General features: G+C 36.8%; 2 protein-coding genes across 2 annotated transcripts in view; one reads left to right on the forward strand and one right to left on the reverse strand.

Annotated features, from left to right (window-relative positions):
- Nucleotides 1-21,988, forward strand: part of FBXL13 (F-box and leucine rich repeat protein 13) — a gene marked incomplete at its 5' end in the record, with an annotated part of 72,650 nt that overhangs the window by 19,603 nt on the left and 31,059 nt on the right. Inside the window, 3 exon segments of the mRNA XM_072401717.1 lie at nucleotides 18,089-18,141; nucleotides 19,281-19,381; nucleotides 21,487-21,616. Of these exon segments, the coding sequence (XP_072257818.1) occupies nucleotides 18,089-18,141; nucleotides 19,281-19,381; nucleotides 21,487-21,616 (284 nt within the window).
- Nucleotides 1,262-21,837, reverse strand: LRRC17 (leucine rich repeat containing 17). Its single transcript, XM_072401719.1, has 4 exons — nucleotides 21,557-21,837; nucleotides 7,099-7,926; nucleotides 4,620-4,775; nucleotides 1,262-3,437 (listed from the first exon to the last, which is right to left on the reverse strand). The coding sequence occupies exons 2-4, from the start codon at nucleotides 7,832-7,834 to the stop codon at nucleotides 3,034-3,036; spliced, it is 1,296 nt and encodes a 431-aa protein (XP_072257820.1). The 5' UTR covers nucleotides 7,835-7,926; nucleotides 21,557-21,837; the 3' UTR covers nucleotides 1,262-3,033.

Consider the following 21,988-nt stretch of genomic DNA (forward strand, 5'->3'; position numbering starts at 1 on the left):
CATTTTGATTTTGTGTACCTGTTCTGCAGATGCACAGTACAGTATTGTCACATAACAATACTTAAAAACTACATCCCTTGCAGATAATTGTGGTCTGTTGCTTATAGCAAATGATGAAGAGGAAGAGAGAGAAGAGAAAAGAAGGGGCGTCACTAAAAGGAATGATGCCCCTGAAAGGAATGAGGAGGGAAAATTAAGAGGCAGGTGACATTTTTGTGTGTCATCACTCAATAGGCATGAGCACCCCAAAGTGACAATTACCGTATTTTTCGGACCATAAGACGCACTTTTTTTCCCCCTAAAGTGGGGGGAAAATCAGGGTGCGTCTTATGGTCCGAATGCATATTTTTTTACTTACCTGTATCCCCGCCGGTCCCCGCAGCCAGTGTCCTCCTCTGTGTTCCCCTGTGTTCCAGCGTTCGGCACTTGTGCCCGCCCACGAAGGCGGCGCCGATTGATTTCATGAATGCCGATCGGCGCTGCCTTCATGGGCGGGCACAAGTGCCACACGCTGGATCTCAGGGAAACACAGAGGAGGAACACAGACAGAGGCAGATAGCAGCCAATGTCTGTGTTCCTCCTCTGTGTTCCCCTGTGTTCCAGCGTTCGGCACTTGTGCCCGCCCACGAAGGCGGCGCCGATTGATTTCATGAATGCCGATCGGCGCGGCCTTCATGGGCGGGCACAAGTGCCGCACGCTGGATCTCAGGGGAAATCAAATGAATTTTTTTTTTCTTGTTTTCCCGTGCGGAAAACCTGGTGCGTCTTATAGTCCGGAGCGTCTAATGGTCCGAAAAATACGGTATGCAACAAAGTAAAAGAAAGTGTGCAAATGACCGTCAAAAGATAAGGAAATGTTGCAAACAGGGATGAGTTTGTGAAAAGTAAAATGATGAAGGAAAAATGGGGAGGTGGGCAACTGTTTGTACCTTAATATTATATTTTTTTACATATACTTTAGGGCTTCCTTATGAGTGTTACAAATTATTTTCCTTTTTTCGAGGGGTTTTCAAACAGGTAATATCTTTATGCAGGGCCAGTGTAACTTTTTCCTTTCCTAACGGGCGAAATAGTATTATGAACAGTGAAATAAAATTTGATAGTAACTGGAATTACATTATTCAAGTTGCTCCACTTCCCTTGGGAAAACTGGAAAATTTTGACCTGGGGGGCAAATATAATCAACCCTACTTTACCGTAGGGACAGTTTTCTGTGCTCTAAAGAAAATTTAGCACATGAATGTGCTGCGGTGATTGGTGGCCATAGTGAAATGTTCTTCAAACATATAGCTATTGTAATACACCCGGTATATTTGTCCTAAAAGAGCACATGTAAGGAATGAATTGGTTTACTTTATGAGCTAAACAATATAACTAATGCTCTGTGAAAATATTATGAATTTGCCTAAATCAACTACTAAATAAAATAGAAAAATACATCTTTAGGTTACCTTGACAAATGAGCACACAATATATAACTTCTAAGAGATACAAAAAAAAACTAGTTGCTGGAAGAAAACAGATATAAGCAAGCCCACTCAGGTTACCAACACAACATATAATATTTGTACAGTCCTGGGGAAAGATGCCTCCTGGCCTTTTTTGCATGCCAATATGGCCTTTCTTTTAAATGCATTTGTTTTTGTTCATTAAAATTGGAATGTTCTGTAAAACCACATACATAAATGAGGCTTCAATAACTTCTTCCTACTGTACTGTGTTTTTTTTTTATTTTGTAGTGGTGCATCACTGTTGACAGCGCCATACCCTTTTGTTGACAGTAGTTTACATATTAATCAAGGCAAGAAGTTATTAAGAAGATTTTCTTCCCACAAATTTTAAACAGGATTAGGAAAACTCTTGAATAAAACCTGGGCAGATTTGCCTAATATTAGCTACAAAGTGAATGCAAACAAGGCATATCCTGTAATGTAACTCAAAAGTTAATCTGAAATATTGCTATGGATTCCAAGAAGAAACTCATGCAATAGTCTTCTCTGCATTTGGGGTTAATAACAATAACAAAATCCTGTTGTTAGAAATGTTTAAAAATTCTCCAGGACATGTGTCAATCCCACACCACAATCTGGCTGCCACATGTGCAGGGTCTTTTGTCGTATATACTTAACATATATACTATAAGATTATCTTAATATTCATACCTATGCTAAAACCTAAACCCCAGTGTCCACAATGGGTAATAAATTGTTTGGTACTGTGCTTTATCTATGACACACTAAATCTGTTTTCAACAAAACATTTTTGTATCATTTATAATTTTAGAATTGGTTATGTTCAAAAAATCTTCCTTGTTTCATTGTATTGCAAATGTAACTTTTACGATAAGATGTCCAATAGTTATGAAGCACTTACCAGGACAGTTGAATGATTTTTTAATGCATTTACTTTTTTTTGTTACATTTAACTGTTTGATCTATTTATGAAACCTTGCTTGAAGTGCTACTTTCCATTCATTGCTTTGGCATTCCTACATACCAGAATTTCTAAACAGTTTCTGACAAATTTTGTTACAATTCAGCTAATTCTTTGCAGCATTAGTTTTACTTTAAAACAGTGCTGTACTAAACAGAATGCAAGACAACCATCTCCTTTTTCCAGTTTTTTTTGTAACATGCTTGTCATTACAAAAAGAAGACACCTTTGTTTTCAGCTTTTAATCACACTCCTTCTGATTTGCCAGTCTGTGAATCATCAAAGATTGAAGCAAAAATTTGTAAAACTGGTCCAGTTTGCAGCCAGTTCCTATAAAGGAACTACCCTGTTTTATTCAACTGTGCTCCTTGTTGGGCAATTTCTATTTTCGAGTATGCAACATAAGTTTTGGCAAAAGCCAGACAGTTCAAAAAATTTGTAAATCTATAAATGTATACTCAAATGATGCAACAGATGAATCTTCTACACCACTGGACTCTGTATGAAGAAACATATTTCCAGTATTTTAACGACAATATAAAGTACAAAAATTATTTTGTTAAAAAAGAAACGGTTCTTATCATAAATGTAGCCAGTGATTTAACTTAGCACTGTTAGTAATACACCCCGTTTTGCTGAAGAATCAGTTTGTTTGGAGTTTGTTTTAGCACCTTCGGTTTGCTCCCATTCATCATCATCAACTCCAATATGTACTTGGTATCTTTCATTTGGGCATTCTTCATAATAACTCCTGACATATTTCCCAACAAACCAGCCTTTGTATTCTTCTGGCGCCTTGCATTCCAAACCATTGTAGTTAACATTGTAGTGATGCCTTAGCCAATAGAATAAGTAATGGATGTTGTAGTCACACCTCCAGGGGTTGTCCCTAAGCCACAGCTTCTTCAAAAAGTATAGATCTTCCAGAACTCCATACTGGAAGTTAGAAAGGTTATTCTCCGATAGATCCAGTTCTTGGAGATTCATGAGGCCAGAAAATGCAGCTGCCAAAACACAAGATGATTAGAGTATAATTATAATTGCTTTTGATTTTACAAAGTATTTTGTAGATCTGGCTTCATCTTGACCTTTACTTTGACCATTGGTATAATACTTCTTGGGTCACCTGTTGCCAGTGAGGAAATTACAAAGGCCCCAATGTGACTCGAAGCCAACCCAACCCCACCATCCGGTGCTTTAGTGAAGGCTTTTTACTACCCTTTTTCTACCTGCTGTTGAGACAGAGGATCCACTAAGGCTTTGACTGCACTGGTAAAAAGATCTATTTGTTACTAAAAGATTTAAAGCAGAAGTAAACCAAAAACAAAAACAAAAAAATCACACTTACCTTCAATACCACAGATCAGTCTATCAGTTGTGAGTTTTTTCCATTGCATCCTGGTATCTGTCTTTAGGCCCGGCACAGAGGGAACACCAGACGCCGACATCTTCTTCTCTCTTCTTACGGGTTTTTCTTCCTGTGTCACCCGATCTCGCACTGTGCAGACGCGAGATCGGGTAACGCAGATTGGGAAAAAACTTGGTGATCTCACTGCGCATGCGTGAGTGCAGCAATTTTTTCTCTATTGATGAAAGGGCTCCTTCTGCGCATGCCCAAGCATCTCAGGAAGCATTCAAGAGCCTCCCGCGATACGTGATGTAGGTATCGTGGTAGGCTCTGTGCTCCCATGCATTCTTGATCGCCTAGATGATGAAAGGGGGTATGTAAAGTAAAAATTCTGAGTTTAGGTATGCTTTAACTACTAGTTGACAGTCATCTCATGGTATTTATTGCTTGAGGTTGAGAGACAGTAAAAAGGTAGGGGTAAAACTTTTGCACAGACACCTAAATTACCTGTTCGTATCAAAGAGATTTACCTTGGCTATGACTACATCTACATGGGGAATTAAGCTACGATTTTGGCATTCTGGGTAAATTACGATAATATGCTTGTTCAACTTTCATACCAGTTTTTTTTAAAACCTCATTTTCTTTGACTACCCAACAAGCATTGCATGCAGAATCTATTGGATGTTCAACATGAACCAAATATCAGGAAAAATATTCTTGATAAAATTATTAATTATTAAATAATTATTGTAAAATCACAAGAGAGGTTTCAGAAAAGGTTATTAAAATAGGAAAACCCCACAAGAAAGATTTAAGTTCATTGAAATAGTCTTACCTGGATCTATGGATTCAATTCTATTATTACTTAGGTTTAATATCTCCAGATTTGAAACATCTTTAAACTCTTTTGATTTCAGACGTTTGATTTTATTATTGGAAAGATCGAGTTTAATGACGTCGGAAGAAATGTCATCTGGGACTTGTTGTAGCTCTAAAAAAAATGAAAAGCAGCATTACTTTTTTTATTTTTGTCTTTTACACAACTTTTGTTACCTTACTTTGAGTGTAATCTGAATGTAATCCAAGTTTTCTCATAATGTAATATAATTTACATATATAACGTTTTTGTAAAAATTGGATCTCTGACTGATAAAAAAGAGTTCGTGAATTACTGAGTTTTAGGCAACCTACTAGAATTGCGATTAGTGGATATGTTAGGATGCACTTTTGTGGTAACATTATGGGCCTGATTTAATAAAACGCACACACGCTGGAGAAGATATACTTTCATTAGTGAACCTGGGTGATCCAGCAAACCTAGAATGAATTTCTTAAAAGTCATTTGCTACTTGTTAGCAAATGTTTTTAGTCCTGGACCAGATCCATTCCAGGTTTGCTGGATCCCCCAGGTTTACTGATGAAAGTGTATCTTCTCCAGCCTTTGAGAGCTTTAATAAATCAGCCCCTATGCGTGTCTTTGCCCTCAATACTTGTGAGTTCTCATTGTACTGTAAATAAACCTTTCTGATGTTCTCAAATATTTCCAAAATACATTACTTTGAAAGAGTACTCCCTGTTCATTCATTGTAAGTGTGTTTCACATAATGCAAGCTGGTTATATAAAATCATCTGCTTCTATTCAATTTTTTGAGAACGATGTACTTACTCTATAATTTAAATTCTTTAATTTCCCCATTCTTATGGTCACCTCAAACTATACAAATGGAATATCTAAATATAATTGAATATATAAAATTGAAAATGTGAACAATGGAGTTAAATCCAGCATTGAATGTCTTTAAAGTTATGCTATTGGAAGAGACATCTTGTTTTATTAAAGCTGATTGTTTTTGTTATACAAAGTTCCATGGGTTGTGGTAAATCTGCATCTCTTCCAGCTGTAAAATGTGTCTTTATGTTGTATCTCCAGCTTCCATCTGTGATCTGAAGGAAGGGGAATATAAACATTTGTTGACTCTTCTGGACAACATGCTGTGAGATCCCCCCTTGCTGTTTTGCAATACATATACCAATAGTCTATGCAGCTGAAGATAAACTAGAAGTTTGCATGTTGTAAAAGCTGCAAGTACTTTTCTTTTGGATTTATAATCTCTTAACTATGTAATACTATTTGCTTTAAATGACACCTATATGTGGCTGACCCTTATTTTGAGGCACATCCAGGGTATATGTTATATAGACCAGTGGTCGCCAACCTTTTCAGGACCCACGAACCCCTAAATTTACCGGCTCTGGACAGCGCATACTCGGGGAGTTGGGTGTCACTCAAAGGGGAAGAAAATTCCCCAATAGTGATGCCATGATGGCAGAACCAGCCCACTCTCTCATTGCAGGTCTTAGAAACACAACCCACCCACTTCCCTGAGCCTGCGATCTGTACGGGGGACATGGTCCGTGGCTCTGGCTGCTGCGCCCGCCCAGCTGGGTTCTTCTCCTGTCCCTGCTCAGTGGGCGCACAGGCCAGAGCCGTGAACCACCAAAATGTTCTCGTGGACCACTTGGCGACCGCTGATATAGACTTCCAGGGGAGTACAGGGGCATTTAGAGTGAGCATTAAATAAAAGGAACGGTAACATGACATAGTGTATAATTACAATTACAATGACAAATTTAGATATATTACGTAGAGTGAATTGAAGACAAAGTAACTTATTGTAATTATTGAGTTTAGCATGAAAACTAAATGGTAGATAATATGACATTGTGGTTACATGAAACTCAGCAAAATTAGGCCACGGGTAAAATAAAAATTGTCATAACCCATATCCCTAAAACCTTGGTTTAACCTCAGTAGTAGCGATGAGACATGATTCTGGTATTTTTTCTAATATAATGAATATTTGGTTGTTTCATAATTTTGGATGGTTCACAGATCACAGATCACAGCTTAACTGGTACCTTGAGTGATTGATTCAATTACCCTCATGATCTCTTCAGTACACATTTCATTCAACAGTACCAAGTCCTGATGAAGGGGGACCCGGTAAACCCCTGAAACACATTTTCTATTTACCTTTTCTATTATACAAAAGTCTAAGTTAAGTTAAATCCGGACGTTTTACATTATGTTTTTGGTACTTTTCCCACGCAGTTTATAATTAATCCTGTCCTTCTGTCCTTCTAACCTGTTAAATGCATGAAAAAAAAATGTTCTATATGCTAAACCTATTACATAGAGAATGTTTTTTTTTTTAGCTGGAGTATTTTCTAGACTAACTCTCACTCAGTTCTCTGATAATTATAAAATGCATTTATAAAGGGCTTTGTATACAGTATAGTGTAAATAAAAATACCCTTTCTCCTGCAATCCAGTGTTGTTATTGGATAAAGATATGTATAACAAAGTGTTGAGTCCACAGATGGTCTAGAAGGCTTAGTTCCTTCTAGTGGTTTAGGTTTGTCATCTTCTTCTTGGCAAATGACTTGGGGTGTGATCTCTTTTAGCTTCTGATTTTTTAGCTCAACTGGTGACTCACACTTGGCATAATTTCCAAAGTTTCTGTTACGAGGTATTTGTAACAGAGTCACTAGGGATTCCAACTCACAATTACAATCCCAAGGATTCTCATAAAGCCGCAGATAGGTGAGCCGAGGCATATGTATGAACACTTCTTCAGACAAAGTTTTAATGCGGTTGTGTTGCAATAAAAGAGTGGATAGTTTTTTTAAACCAAAAAAGGCCTGTTTTTCAATTTTTCTAAGTTCATTTTGCTGCAAATCCAGAGTCTTAAGGTTCTGAAACTTAGAAAAGGCATTATTTTTTAAAATACGGATTTGGTTCCTGGCCAGCAGTATGTGAATCAGGTCTTCTGGCCAGTCCTGGAGGACAGATGTCTGCTTCTTCTCCTGACAGTCCAAGTATTTTTCATTATGATACGTGTATGTATCACAAGGTAATCCCGGAGCATAGCGTTTGACAGTGCTTGAAATTTTCTTGGAGCTGTGAGGTTTGTCATTGTTTCTTCTTACCTTTCGAAATTCAGATACTTTGCAAAAGAGAAGTAACACAATAAGGGTAATAATTTGCATTCTGACATCCAGATGGCCCTTATTTTCCTGTATAGTAATGAAATAGTTTACTTGAAATACAGTTTTCAGGTGTAGAAGTTGGCACCTCTAGGCTGCAAAACAAAACAAAAAAATGTATTTAGAAACCAATCAAACAAACACAAATTAACAGATAATCTATGTAATAAACCAGCAAACCTAGAGATACACCCTACTTAACCAAATATTAGTAAATAACACCTGTAAAACGAGAGTTTTTTTCTATAAGTCATTTCAGTAAGTGAAGATCCATTTTCCGTAAGTGTCAGTACATGCAGCTGCAAGGACATTAGCATTTCATTTCCTAATTGTTCATGTATGGTATTCTTGATCCATTGAAATTTTGATCAAACATTGATCAGTAATACAAGTTCTTTAATTTAAGTGCAGCAGTATATAGCCAGTTTAACAGTGACAGTAAAGGTCCTGGGAGCCATACATACGTCAGCTGGTAAACATCTTACACGGAACTGCTTCAAAGCTTTGTTTTATCAAGAAGCAGATAGGGATTGTCAGGTACATGGGACACAAGCAGCTTCCAACAGGATGAGTTAAAAAGAATACTTTCAATCCATCCTTCTGGAATCAGCTCAGAATGGAATGAAGATACTAAATACCCCCAACTGAGAGATTGAAAACAGAGATATATCCCTGTTTATCGTGTCCCTTATTATGTGAACCAGTAGAATTTACTATTTGCCATTTATGAAAATTTGATTATTATATAAAGGATTATTTTACTGTATTATATATTTTTACAAAGTGCTTTTTGTTTCATACCTGAGCTAATGAAGTGGGCTTTCAAATAATCCTCTTGTGGTGCCATACATGTGAAAAGCACAGGTTTGCTTTTATTTATGCATTTCTTCATTAAAATATTTGACTTCAGTATTTGGTACCAATTTGGCTAGGTTCTGACCTGCCTTGGGATCAAGCAATTCTGCATGACTCCCGATGGCTGGCACCTTGCTGGTCCTCCTGGTCATTCACCCCTCTGGTTCCTAAAGTTGGAACTTCATAAAGTTCAACTTAACATCAGTCAAGGCTTAATTGCAGAAAGGGATAGGCGATGTCCCTTTTGCAAGTAGTATTCTTACCTGCCCGATTGTTGCCAAAATTTTGCGGAGATGCTTCCCCTGTAGGTGCGGGACTACATTAACTCCATCATCCTGCCCCGGCCAAACAAGTTGGCCAAGGACCATTACTAAGAAGAGAAGAAGGAAGATCATGGCTGTGCCTGTGATGGAATGGGGATAGGTGAGTATATTTTGGGTTTTTTCAGCTTAAAAAAGCAGCGTCTACAGATTTGACAACTGGTGACTTTGAATGGTACTTCACTACGGGGCTGCTGTGGGTAGAAGCTACTTGTAGAAATCCCCTCAAGGCAGTGGTTCACAGGCATAAGGAAGCAGTAACGGCACCTCAACCTCAGTGCCAGTCAGAACATATTCTTATGCATGGTAAAAAACTTTTTACAGAATATTTGTACATAACATACATATGTATGTGTTATAAAAACATACACAAAAGTTCTAAACTGAATTGGATACAGTGAAGATTTTTGCTTGAAATACATAAGCACTTTCCCCTTTAATGAGAGTAAATAAAGATTTTTATATTGTAACTCCTCTGCAGAGATTTTGTATTCTGGCTTCCAAGTAATGTTGGCAGGGATGTGACTGCACACTTTGCTGTAACTCTGGTTACAAACTGAAACACATTTTCCACTATACACCTCCTTTTTAAATAAAGCTGTAAAAGGGAGATGTTCCCCACAGCATCATATCAGATTCTGGCTTTCATTTTGTGTGTAGTGTTTGCAAATTAAATGTAAAATGTGATGCTGTGAGTAACACCATTCTTTGTTTTTCTTATTTCATTTGTTTGAAAAGAAAACATTTTTCAAGATGATGTAAAATATTTCACAGCTTGTTGCTTTATATAACCTCAGTGTCTGTGTAACCCTGTTTACATTTCTGTATCTATCATACACATGGTAGAACTGAAATATTAGGAGCCACTCTTCAGTAAATCATCAATGTCAGTTTTAGGGCAGCACAGACACTGCATGGCTCCCACCAACTTACAATGATCCTGGTTTGTAGGATTAGCTATTTTTCCACAATAGTAAACCCCCCAACCAAAGAAAGTGAAACAGAATAGTTAACAGGTTTTATCTAAAAAATAAAAAGCTAAATACCTAGATGCAATACATACATTATGTAGAAATTGTTTTATCAATGAAAAGATAAACTGTTTTATTTAGCTAGTCTTGGGATCACTATGCCCCTTCTTCTGCCAGCATATTTACTTTAAACACATGCAGTGCAGAAGATCCTGATTATAATTAATGCTGGTCATCCCTTTACTTTTCTAAAAATGTATTATTACACTTTGGCCTATTTTTATTGGCCTAAACCTTTTTATATTACTCCATTTATTTGGCTTGCAAGTCGTACAAATAGGTCTTTGCTGATCGTTTTTTAAACTTGAAAAACAAAAAATTACCTAAACAACTATAACTTTTAGTACACAAACTAGTAAATGGGATGCACAATAACAGTTTAAAATTGGAAAAAAAACTGGTTCAACTGACTGCAATGTCAGTATATTTAGAAGAAGAAAACCCTTATCATAGAAGGTGGCTGTGTGCTACCTGTACACACTGCAGTTCAATTTATGATAAATGCAGCTGCTTTTTTGCATTAATGTGCTGTATGAGTTAAACACTGAAATGTGGACAGAAACTACAGAGATGAATAATTCTTCTTGTAACCCATGTTTTCTGGACACATCTAAATGCAGCTGGAGTTTGTTCATAAGAATCCCAATTTTATTCACCAGTGTGCACATGCTTGAAGGATCCTGGAATCATACATTTCCTTTTTCTAGGAGTCCCATAAAAGTAAGGCTGATAGTTCTAACACAGTTTACTCTTATAGTAGGGTGAAAAAAAAGCTGTACTAAACTTGAATCACATTCAGTGTTTGAAGATTCAATGTCAATTTGTGACATTTACATTACAACAAGCCATGGTAGACTTTTACCCGACTGTCACCCAGGTAAAAATCAAGATGTCTTGGTTTCATAATGAAAAAAATAAAAACGGCAGTGATTATATGCATTAATTCCAAGGACCCACTGAACAGATCATTATCTTACCAAAAATCTAGATGTGTGGCTCTTGCTTTTAAAATATACTAGACTATCTCTTGGGTATCTTGGAGTTACTGAGTCATGAATATTTGGATCCATTCCTGGCTACCCTCTCCTCTTTTTCTCTCCTTTTTTTTCTCTTCACACTTTTCCCTGTGGCTTTCTTCCCTCCTACTCTTGGTCTCCACTTATTTTTTGTTAGTTACTTCTTCCTGTCTGTGGTTTGTTCTACAATCTGGTTGGGAATACATAATGTACCCAAATATGTAGAAACCTTAATAAAATAATACTTTTTATAGTATGGTTGGGTATTTAATTGCAGTATGGTGGCTGAAATAATTATATTGTGTTGAGACTCCTGCTGCTTTTGTCACTGGTAGCAAAGGTGGAAGCAACAGAGGTGGTACAGTACTGACAACTTTTTGAGCCTTGTATTTCCAATACTAGTCCTCAACAGAAACAAGGTGCAAATTCAAACAAGAAACTTGGTCATGTTCACTTGACTGTTTTATAGATGTCAGGCAGAAAATCATAGGTAGGAATTTTCTTGAATGGTTAACCGTCAGCTATATTAACTAAACTTCTGAGATAAAAATATGGTTGTTATAGGAAGAGCATCAGAAGGGATGGGGAGTGGTATACAATAGAAAAGTATTTGTGACTAATTCCTAACCATGCTCTGACTTCAAATATGAACATCTATACATTTGTTGTTTTCAGCTTGTTGACATGGATATATCAACCTATTGCTGTTTTGGGAGAAATTTCACAAGAACAGCTTTTCCTTGAATCTGTTGCTGATATGTGTGCTGCAACATGAAAGTTAAAACATATGCATGTGGAATAGAAATGTTTTTTTGTATTACAACATCTTTGGATGATAGAAGTGTTGTATAACACATTGGACAAGCAGGAAACTAGCCATTAATCTTCTATCTTTGTCTCTGTAACTTCCACTTCACCACTTAATCTCGGTCCCTGACAGCAGGGGTGCAATGGATCCGTGCCCTCACTTTTTTGGGAATGGGCACACGAGCCCAATCCTATTTTGCTAGGAAATTCTTTGGTGGTCTGCGATTCTGGGCATTCCGCCCCCCTGCGGGGTCAGGAGAAGGACCCCACTGGGGGGGGGGGGGGGGGCACACCAGCCACAGCCACGAACCATGTCTCCCATATGGAATTGCAGGCTCAGGTCAGTGGGAGGGTTGTTTCTCTGAACACAACCTGCCCACTCTCAAATCACCAGCTCAGACCTGTGATGAGGGAGTTGGTGAGTTCTGGTATCATGACATCACTCTGGGGGAAGTTTCTTCCCCTTTGAGTGACACATAGGCAGGGGTGTAGTGGGGCAGGCACATCATGGATAGTATCGTGCCCCCTCTTCTTTTTTTACCACTACACCTCTGCCTAACAGACCCCAACATTGTTCCTACCTGATGCCTGCTAGTTGTAGTCTGACAGCAGCAATGACAACAACCCCATGATACTTAAAAACAAAAAGGAAAAGTAATAAGAGTTACCACTGAGGTTGAAAAACTAGAGCTTAGGCTGTTCACAAAGGGAATTATCACTCTGCAAGTAATAATGAACTTAGTGTACAAGGTGAAGCTCTGCTGATTTCAGCTAACTAAGAACAGGCAAAAGTTTTTTTTTTTAATTTATTTATTTTTTTGTGTTTCCTTGCATATGATTGGGTACTGTGTAAAGTGAATTTCCACTATAATCACTAAGCTAGTTGAGGGACCCCCAGCATACTGATAATTCGCTTTACTAAGTGAACAGCTTGAAGTACTTTAGTTAATTTATCCCCAATAATGCAATGCAGAGAGTGTGTCTCTCTAGGCAGGTTTCTGTTTCTGTGGGACCTGGAATAATTGTGCTTGGGAAGGGACAACCTGGGGTTCTGTTTGCTAGTGGACATTTGGGCTGCACACGATTAAGGATATACATACAAATTTATATATATCTCTTTTTTGGATAGTATGCAAACCTAAAGAAAAGAACATGTGCCACAGAGCACATTTGGATAACCCCTAAATACTGTTTCAAATGAAGTGAAGATTACAAAAGATTACTTTGACCCAGTTACATACACTACAAGTTTGATATACATAAATTGTATATTTTTGGAGTATCCATATTGGCCTTTTAGGGGAGAAAATATCCACACTATTATGTATACATGGTATTTACTGTGTTGTGTGTAATACTTTTATCTTGTCTATTTTTGTATTAAGTTATGATCAAATTGATCATACATTTATTAAGAGAGCCTTGAGACATCCCATATGGGTGCTACCTACATTCTTTGCATTTTATGGCAGTTGTATTCTATGACACAACTCTTTGTAATGGATGTGGGGTAGGTCACATAAGTAAGAGAAGACACAAGGGAATGCAAGGCAGTTTTAGTGAAGCCCACCAAATGTCACTGGGAATTAACAATAGTGCAAACATTTTCTGCTAATATAATGTTTTTTAATGTATTTCGTACAAGTAAACTAACTTCACTTCACTGGAAATCCACAAACATGAAATATTACAAAAGAACTCCCTTGAGTCTGTCAGCTTTAATTGTTCTTTGTAGAAGTAAAACCTGGAAGCATGTTAAACATAACTACATATTTCAAATATTTTGAAGAAATACTGCATGTCATGTTACTATTAGAACACATGATACATCTAGGGCTGAGCAAAAATATCCACTTGACAAAGTCATACAAATATTCTTATCTGTACAATTACACTATGCCTCACTTGATTGACAACGGTTTAACAGGACAGAAACTGAGGGAAATATCATTGCGTTAAACAGACAGAAATAGAAAAAATGTTAGTGTTTCAGTAAGTGGGCGTAAATCTCTGTAAGGGTAAGTGTCCATGGGCACTGGTTTCCCGAGTTTCATATGTATTTGCAATGCACAAACTCAAGTCGGAAAAAAATCTATTTGAGCAGTACACGTGGCATTTCAGAGGTTGCATTTAATCTGCATTGCATTATGTTGTGTTTCTTTGAAAGCAGTTTGCAGTAAAGCTGGTGAAATGCAGTTGCTTGCCATTTAAATGCTGCAATTTTATTTAAAAAGCTATTCAAACACAAATGCACTTTACAAAGAACACCGTAGATACTTATCCAAAAGATGGGTAGATATATATATATATATACACATACACACATATACATATACATATATATATATATGTGTGTGTGTGTATACGTTCCTTGTCTTCCCTTTGGATTTTAATGACAGCCACAACACACAAAGTTGTGTGCAGCATGTGTTTAGAAAATCTACTGCATTGAAACATATTAGTAAGGACATAAGAATGACTGTTCTTTGGAAAGTTGACTGTCCTTGTGGTTTGCTAAGTACATGCACTTAAAAATTCACACTGAGGTGTGCAAAGTAAGAGCAATCCCTAACAGAGACCCAGATTCTGCAATTTTCATTGTTTTTTCTTGTACCGTAGTATGCAGTATTAGTGTCATTAAATCCAATACGTTTCTCACTTTTGGCTATTCAGGGTGCTGCACTCTAAATTCATGTGCAATGTACTGCCTATGAACTTAGACAGGACTTTCTTCCTGCTTAAGGATCTGTTTTCTATCACAGCTAAACAGAGGAGGACACAGAGGAAGTGTGATAGTAAACTGGCCTGTAGGGCAAGACTTCAATATTTATTTTGATTGTATGTAATCTGCACATTTTTTATGAAAACTGATGATAATGAGCATGACAAAGGAGTGGATGTTCTGTGGACAGATAATGCATAGTTTTACATCATTAAAAGACACTCAAAACTAATATTAGTAATCAAAAAAAAAAGCTATTTAAGGTAAAAGGGTAGTGGCTCAGAAGCATATTATATTGTGAAAAGACAGAAATTGTGTCTGACTTATTACTTGGAGCAAAATTAGGCACACATCTCATCATTAATCTTAATTTGTTTATGTTTTTATGAGTTTAGGAATGGTCATGTTTATCAAAGGATATGTTAGTGTATTGTTGTATTATTCAGGACAATTTGTGATAATGGTATCACTTTCATTGTGCACTGTTTTGGCATTTGGTTTTTATTTTATATTTGTGATTGTTCATTTTTTCACACAAAAAGTATAATGGTTTATTTTTAAACTGCAGTAAATTGCACTGCTACTGTTTGCCCAAGTCCTATAGCTCAGGGGTCCCCAACCAGCCATCTGACAGGTGGGCCGCGACTGTGCATTCACCAGAAGAGGGACCCAGCTGGGGGGCCCACTGGCCAGAGCCGCAGGCCACAACTCCTCGAGACATCTCAGGCACAGGGCATTGGGCGGGTTGTTTCTGGATACAACCCTCACACTCTCCTACTGCAGGCTCAAACCTGTGATGGGAAAGTGGGTGGGTTCTGGTATAATAACGTCACTCTGAGGGGACACATGGCTCCCCATGCATGCACGGAGTCCATGCATTTAGCGGTCCGCAAGCCTCAAAAGGTTGGGGACCACTGCTATTGATAGATAAAAAAACACATTAAAAGACAGTCAAAAACATTATTTTTGTTATACATTATAAATTTAGTGAGAAAGATTATTAAATGTTTCAAATTATAAACAGAGAAAGGTATTCAAAAACATACTTATAGTTACTTTTACTTACTTTACAGTATCAATGTTTTTTATAAATTAATACTATTTAAAGTGGAAAAAAAGTTGTATTTTTTTTTGCAGGATAATATAACAAAATAAAGATATGCTTGTCCTAAAAAAAGTTGTGCATATAAATTACTTGAAGTGTAGAAGTGCAAAAAATGCTCTGTTACATAGGGAGGGTGTACAGATGTGAGGGCTGCTGTAGTTATCAAACTAGCTTGTGAAAGTGTGCCATGGTTTCAACAAAGAAGATTTCTAAAGCCTGCAATAAAACAGTTATTGAGACTTACCGGGCTGGAAAAGATTGCAAAACTATTTCTAAAACTTATAAAGTTTGGACCACTAATAGACAGGTCATGTAAAACTAGAGACTATTCGGCGCCACTGTCACCATTTCAATAGTCTACCAGCAAAGATTGCACCAAGAGCAAGGCTTGTAGTACTCTGGATAATCTTGAAAAACACCAGGATAATATGTAAGAAACAAAAGACCTCTCTTGGGTTGGCGAATTTTAATTTCTCATGTTCATGAGTCCGCTATTAAGGGAAGAAGTGAAAAACAATAGTGTGCATGGCAATGTCCCAAGCAACAATTCAGTGCTATTCAAAGAAAACATTACTACCCATCTACAGCTTGCTAAAGACCATATGGTAGGCGTATAGACTGTTAAAATTACATAGACTGACAAAATTACATTATTTGGCTTGATTTAGGGCAATTGTTAAGTAAAAGCCAAATACTGCATTCCATTTCTTAAGCCATTTTAGAATCAAGATGGTGGCGGTATCATTGTTTGGTTCTGCTTTGCCACCTCTGCAATGGTTTCATAGATGAAACTATCATTTTTAAATTGGTCAGCTCAGAAGAGAAAGAAACTTGCCTATACTCACTTAAAATTGTCATGTATCATATTTCTAGTAAGTCAAAATATCAGTATTGGGCGCAAAAACTGTGCCAATAAAATAACTTTTTTTTAGATAACAGAAAAAACTATGTGTCTCGGGAGAGGGAAATTACTTATCTTGATGTCTTGAAGGATGTTTATCCTAACTATAGTGGATGTGTAGCAGCTGGATACAGCTGAAAGCTGATTAATGGGGAAATCCTTGGTGAGTTTCTGATAAGAGTGTCAGCCAACTTGTCTAAAATGTGAAGATTCACAGTTACTAAGCTGTGCAAAGCCTTTATGTGACATGACACTTTAACAGTGTTGATTTCATAAATTGGATAAGTGTAATAACAGTGTGGTAAAATATTTATTGGCGCCCTTTTTTCCAAAAAAAAAAAATGTTTAGGTTCTGCGTTTTGTACTTACGCTTCATATTATGTTGTCAAATTAGCCTAAACCAAGCTGTTAGGAAATCATAGATCTTTCTCATGTAATCATTTTTTAGAGTATGAAAAGATTTGGCTGTGGAAGAGCAGTTTGGGACGATCTTGTTCTGCTACATGAATGGGGGCAGAGCAGGTTCGACTCTGGATGAAAAACATCATTTTAACAAATGAGCCTTACCCACCCCTAAAACTGTCACCAACACTGCTCAAGTTCAAGCCCATTTACAAATACAAGGGAAATTAGGTAAATAACAAATAGTATTGCACCCAGTGGCAAATAATATTCTTGTTGATGTTTTTCTTAATTAAATGAAAGATGAAACCAGTTGAAAATATAAGTTGTTCCAGTTATTATTTGTTGGCCTCTTAGTTTTCAAATCACTGCCATTGAAGCATCTTTGGCTGCTAGCCCTAGGCTATACAATGGGTCTTAATTTATCTTCAAAAATGTAACTAAGCCTTAACCTTTCCTGGCACAAAGCTCCATCTGTATCATTCTGTTATCAAATGGTAAAAACTCAATGGGAAGTAAAAGTTAAAACATTTGATTGAATGACAAGGATGGGGCTTAGTGTCCCATATACAAGGTTAAACCAAGGCCCTGGATCTAAGCCTGGGTCAAGGGGCTCCACAGATGCACAGGGGTTGATTTGAATACTAAGTCTACATACACATGTGCAATAATTGTCGTTAGAAAATGAACGATTAACGACTAATCAATGATTATTCACAATTATTTTGAACAATCGTATTGTGCACAATTCTGTACATGCTAAAATGTTACGATTGTTCAAATATAATCCATCAATAATGTACACACACCAAATACGATCGTTTGAACGATGCAGGAAGTGACATGTACAGGAGAAAGTGTATCACAGAACAATCCAATCAGATCCGCCAGGACAGTCATTCGTTTCCACCGACATTCCTCGTTCATCGGCGTCGTTGGCCAGTTGTTGTGCACTTTTTTTGTTAATGATCATTGGCAATCTGTCGTTAGTCGTTCGTTTCCAACGATAATTATTGCACGTGTGTCCACATGGTTTTGCATAATTACTGAAATGTTATTAATTATTTATATTAATAAAAAATTACAATTCTTTTCTAGGAGAATGTAAAAACCTTCAAGATCTAAATATGTCAGAGTGCCCAAATTTAAATGTAAGTGGAAGCTTGAAGATTTTTTAAAATGAAATAATCATATTCAGATGTTACATGTGCATTCAGTTATTTCTGTAATAAAGCCACTGACCCTCCCTTCGTGCAGCATAAAATAGTCTTGTTGAGGAAATTTTTGTGTTTTATTTTAGATTGAACCCGTAGCATTAGTACTCATATTAAAAGATAGATTACTGTGGTTTATAGATTTTAGTGAGTTATGCCTCAGTGATATCACTATTTGTTAATGAAGGAATGGTTCAAAGTGTAGTAGCAACAGCTGTTTAAGTGCTTGATCTCCGCAATTGAAACTCATGCACTTATAAGGAACGAATACAGTATTTACAAAAGCAACAAATTTTTAGTTATTTTTGCATAGCCTCAAGATCAGTCAGTCTCCACCATCCACTGGCTGATTGATCTCCCATCTGAGGTTGTTTGCTTAGGTTTGGGTTCAGTGCCATTTGGCAGAGGTAGTCGCATGGCACCAGTGATCTTTTTAGCTGTCTGGAAGGGTGGCATTTCGAATAATACTGAGAACAGCATTCTTTCCTGATTATCACCATAATGGGTGCATTTTTCCCACTGACCATCAGTTAGTTCAGGTTTCCTGAGACCCAAAATGTATTTTAAGGGTTATACATGTTGAGAACTTATCATCAAAATAAGGGGTGCATTTTTGTTAAATCCACTGGTCAGCACAACAACCAACACAAGTTTCAGTTAAACAAAGCATTAGTCATAGTCAAACACTAGTCATTTGCAGAATCCTATTCCCCTTTGCTGACTCCTTTCCCCCTCTAATGGCTGTGGCCTAATATATTATCATGGTGCCACATTTACATGTCCTATCTTTACTGTTCTATGCCTTGTAGTTCTCCTAACTAGAAGAACAGGGATCTTAGTATTTAAAGACTTGAGGATATGTCAAAGATCATTGATTAATCATTGCTAATCATTGGTCATCATTAAACTTTTGGATCACTTGATTATTTAGGAAATTTTCAACAATACACTTCACAGATTCATAATTTGCAGATATAAGAAAGCATCAAAGTTTATCATTTACATGGACTAGACTGTTTTATGCATCCATTCTGATACTAGTTATAAATAAATAGAATTTACTTTGTGTTGTCCAGGACGAAGCAATGAGAGTTATAATTGAAGGATGCCCTGCTTTGCTTTATCTCAACTTATCACATACTGAAATAACTAACACTACTCTACGTGTCATGTCCAGGTAGGTTCTACAACAAGTTATTTTAGGGGAGTGATGCTATTTAAGAGTGTATTCTGTGGTGGTGACCTTGACCTGTCTTTATGTTCTGTAGCATAAGTAAACTCTAGATATATTTTACAACTATTTTAAGTGGGGCATCTATCACCTTTGTATCTTCGTATTGCTTACATTTATATGTATCTATAATACTTATATACATAGTTTTTATTTCATCCAATATATTTATGTTGCCCTAGTTTTCAGTTTAACATATTTTCTTTTACAATAGTATTAAACATATGATACTTGCGATGAACTGAACATCTGTTTGTGCTCCACATGTTCTGTTTTTTGCACTGGTAATGAAATTATACTAAAACTACAGCCTATAGGCAATAGATTACCCTCTGTGTGTTTTTGTTTAGCCCACTAGATGTATTCTGTACTGTACAACAATTGAAAATAGGTAGTACAATAGACAACTGTTACTGCAGCCACTCCACATTGGAAGCTCATTCATCCAGCTCGAAAAAAGGGAATTGGTAAAGCAGCAGTGAGAGTAAGGCTTAGAGGCTAATATTCACTCTTATTGAAGCAGCCTGCATTTTGCAGCCCATTAATAAAATGTAGCCTGTGGAGTTGAGCCAGTAGGTACTTTACACCCTTCTATCCTCTAGAAGAGAACTAGTTTTATCACTTTGACAAGCCGCACTGACTTCCATTGCCTGGGTATTTTTAAAACCTACCGGTAACTGTCTTTCTCCCCCAAATGTCTGATAAACAGTAGACTGGCATTTTGTTACCCCTTTTGCAATGAATTAGAACTGCAAAGTTGGTTTGGCGTGATCTTTTTTATATTTTAAGGATATTGTGGCTGTTTGGATAATAACTATTTATTCAATATACATTATTAATAGTTGTTTATCTGTAACTACAAAGATTTAGTTCAATTTGACTTGCTTCCAGTCTAGTCTAGTCTAGTCTTAATAATTAGATGGATTGTAACAGCTGCATTCTACTAACCTATGTAGACTTTATGTAAATATAAAAATGTTCCAATGTGCAGCAGGAAGACAACCATTTTATAAGGTAAAGTGTGCCAAAACTAGCAATAAAGTCCACTGAACAGTGTTGTTATGGCACTGCCAGCTGAACATTTTATGAAATGCTCTCTCATGTTCTCTATAGCTTTCTTGTATGAATAAGTTAGTTGTTCTCAAGTAAGATCCTCCTTAACTACTTTTTAATTCTCCAACTGCTCTATACTAAAATGTAGAACCCATTTCCATTTGGTGGCAGTGTTGTATTATCATATATGTTCTTCAGTCAAATATACAAGATGTCAGCTCATTTGTAGGTTACTGTAGCATGACTGGAAACAATATAGAAATGAAAAAAAATATAAATAATCATACTATCTAAGGAACGATACCTTGAATTGCGCTTTATACTAACTAAAAATCGGGATTTTAATTTTTATGTTAGGATTTTAGAGAAACTTGGTGCTTCCTTATAATATACTGTTACATAAACTAGTGTGTAATGGATTCCAGTGATTAACAGTAGATCAAGTATTAGAATATAATGATTTGTTAGGTATCAGTTTTGTAGTAATGTTGCTGTTCCTTTAACAACCGTGTAGGTTGAGTCATACAAATATGAGGTGTATTGGTTGGGTTTTTTGTATGGCTCACCAAGGGCTGGCTCCCCTGGCACAGAAGGAGCTTGTAAAGAAAGTTCCTGGTGGGTTATTTAAAGTTGAAGTATAGTTACACAGCTTCAAAGGTCATTACTGAGTTAATTTTTTTTCCACCCAAACACCTAAAACAATGCATACACATAATTGTTGCCTTATGCTTATCTAAGTTTCCATGAAAAGTTTTACAGCAAATTAGAGCTCATTGTAACTGTGAAAGAATGAATTAGTTTTCCTCAAATCTATTTCTAGTTTTTTAAATGAAAGTTAAGTAGTCACATCCTAAATCATAGCTAAAAGAGAACTTCTAAATATACTATAATAAAATGGTTTCTCCTTTCAGATTTAAGTTCTCAATCCCCTTTTCCCTGAATGCTATTTTTTCCACCGTTATCTTACATCTATCTCTGTTTTTTATTTTTCCCTCTAGATACCTTCTCAATCTGCAGTATCTGAGTTTAGCATACAGCCACAAGTTTACAGACAAAGGCTTACAGTACCTGGGCTCGGGAAAAGGTTGTCACAAGATCATCTACTTAGATCTCTCTGGCTGCACTCAGGTTAGTCCTTTGCCTTTCTTTCCCAGGCAGACTGAAAGAGAATCCTTGGAGTGAGAAGCTGTGTCTTGCGTTCATTGTGCATCAAACCAAGTGCTGGTCCTTGAGGAAATTTGAGCGGTTTTGAATTACAAGTCTGCAGCTGCTTACACTCTCCTTAGGCACAGCACTATAGGCACTGGCTAAATTCCAAGGCACTGTCATGCTTATAAACAGCTCAGTCTTACTGGAGAGCGAAAAGGAGGCTTAATGCTTTCTGCAAATCTTTTATTTTGCTCTGAAGTCAAGTCGCAGAAGTATGTAGAAGACTGTAAAAAGAGTTCTTTGATAAAGAAAAATAATAAATCACAAAAATGCCTAGTAATCATTTTTTAG

The sequence above is a fragment of the Pyxicephalus adspersus genome, chromosome 2 (assembly GCF_032062135.1).
Source record: "Pyxicephalus adspersus chromosome 2, UCB_Pads_2.0, whole genome shotgun sequence".
In the NCBI taxonomy this organism is placed as follows: Eukaryota; Metazoa; Chordata; class Amphibia; order Anura; family Pyxicephalidae; genus Pyxicephalus; species Pyxicephalus adspersus.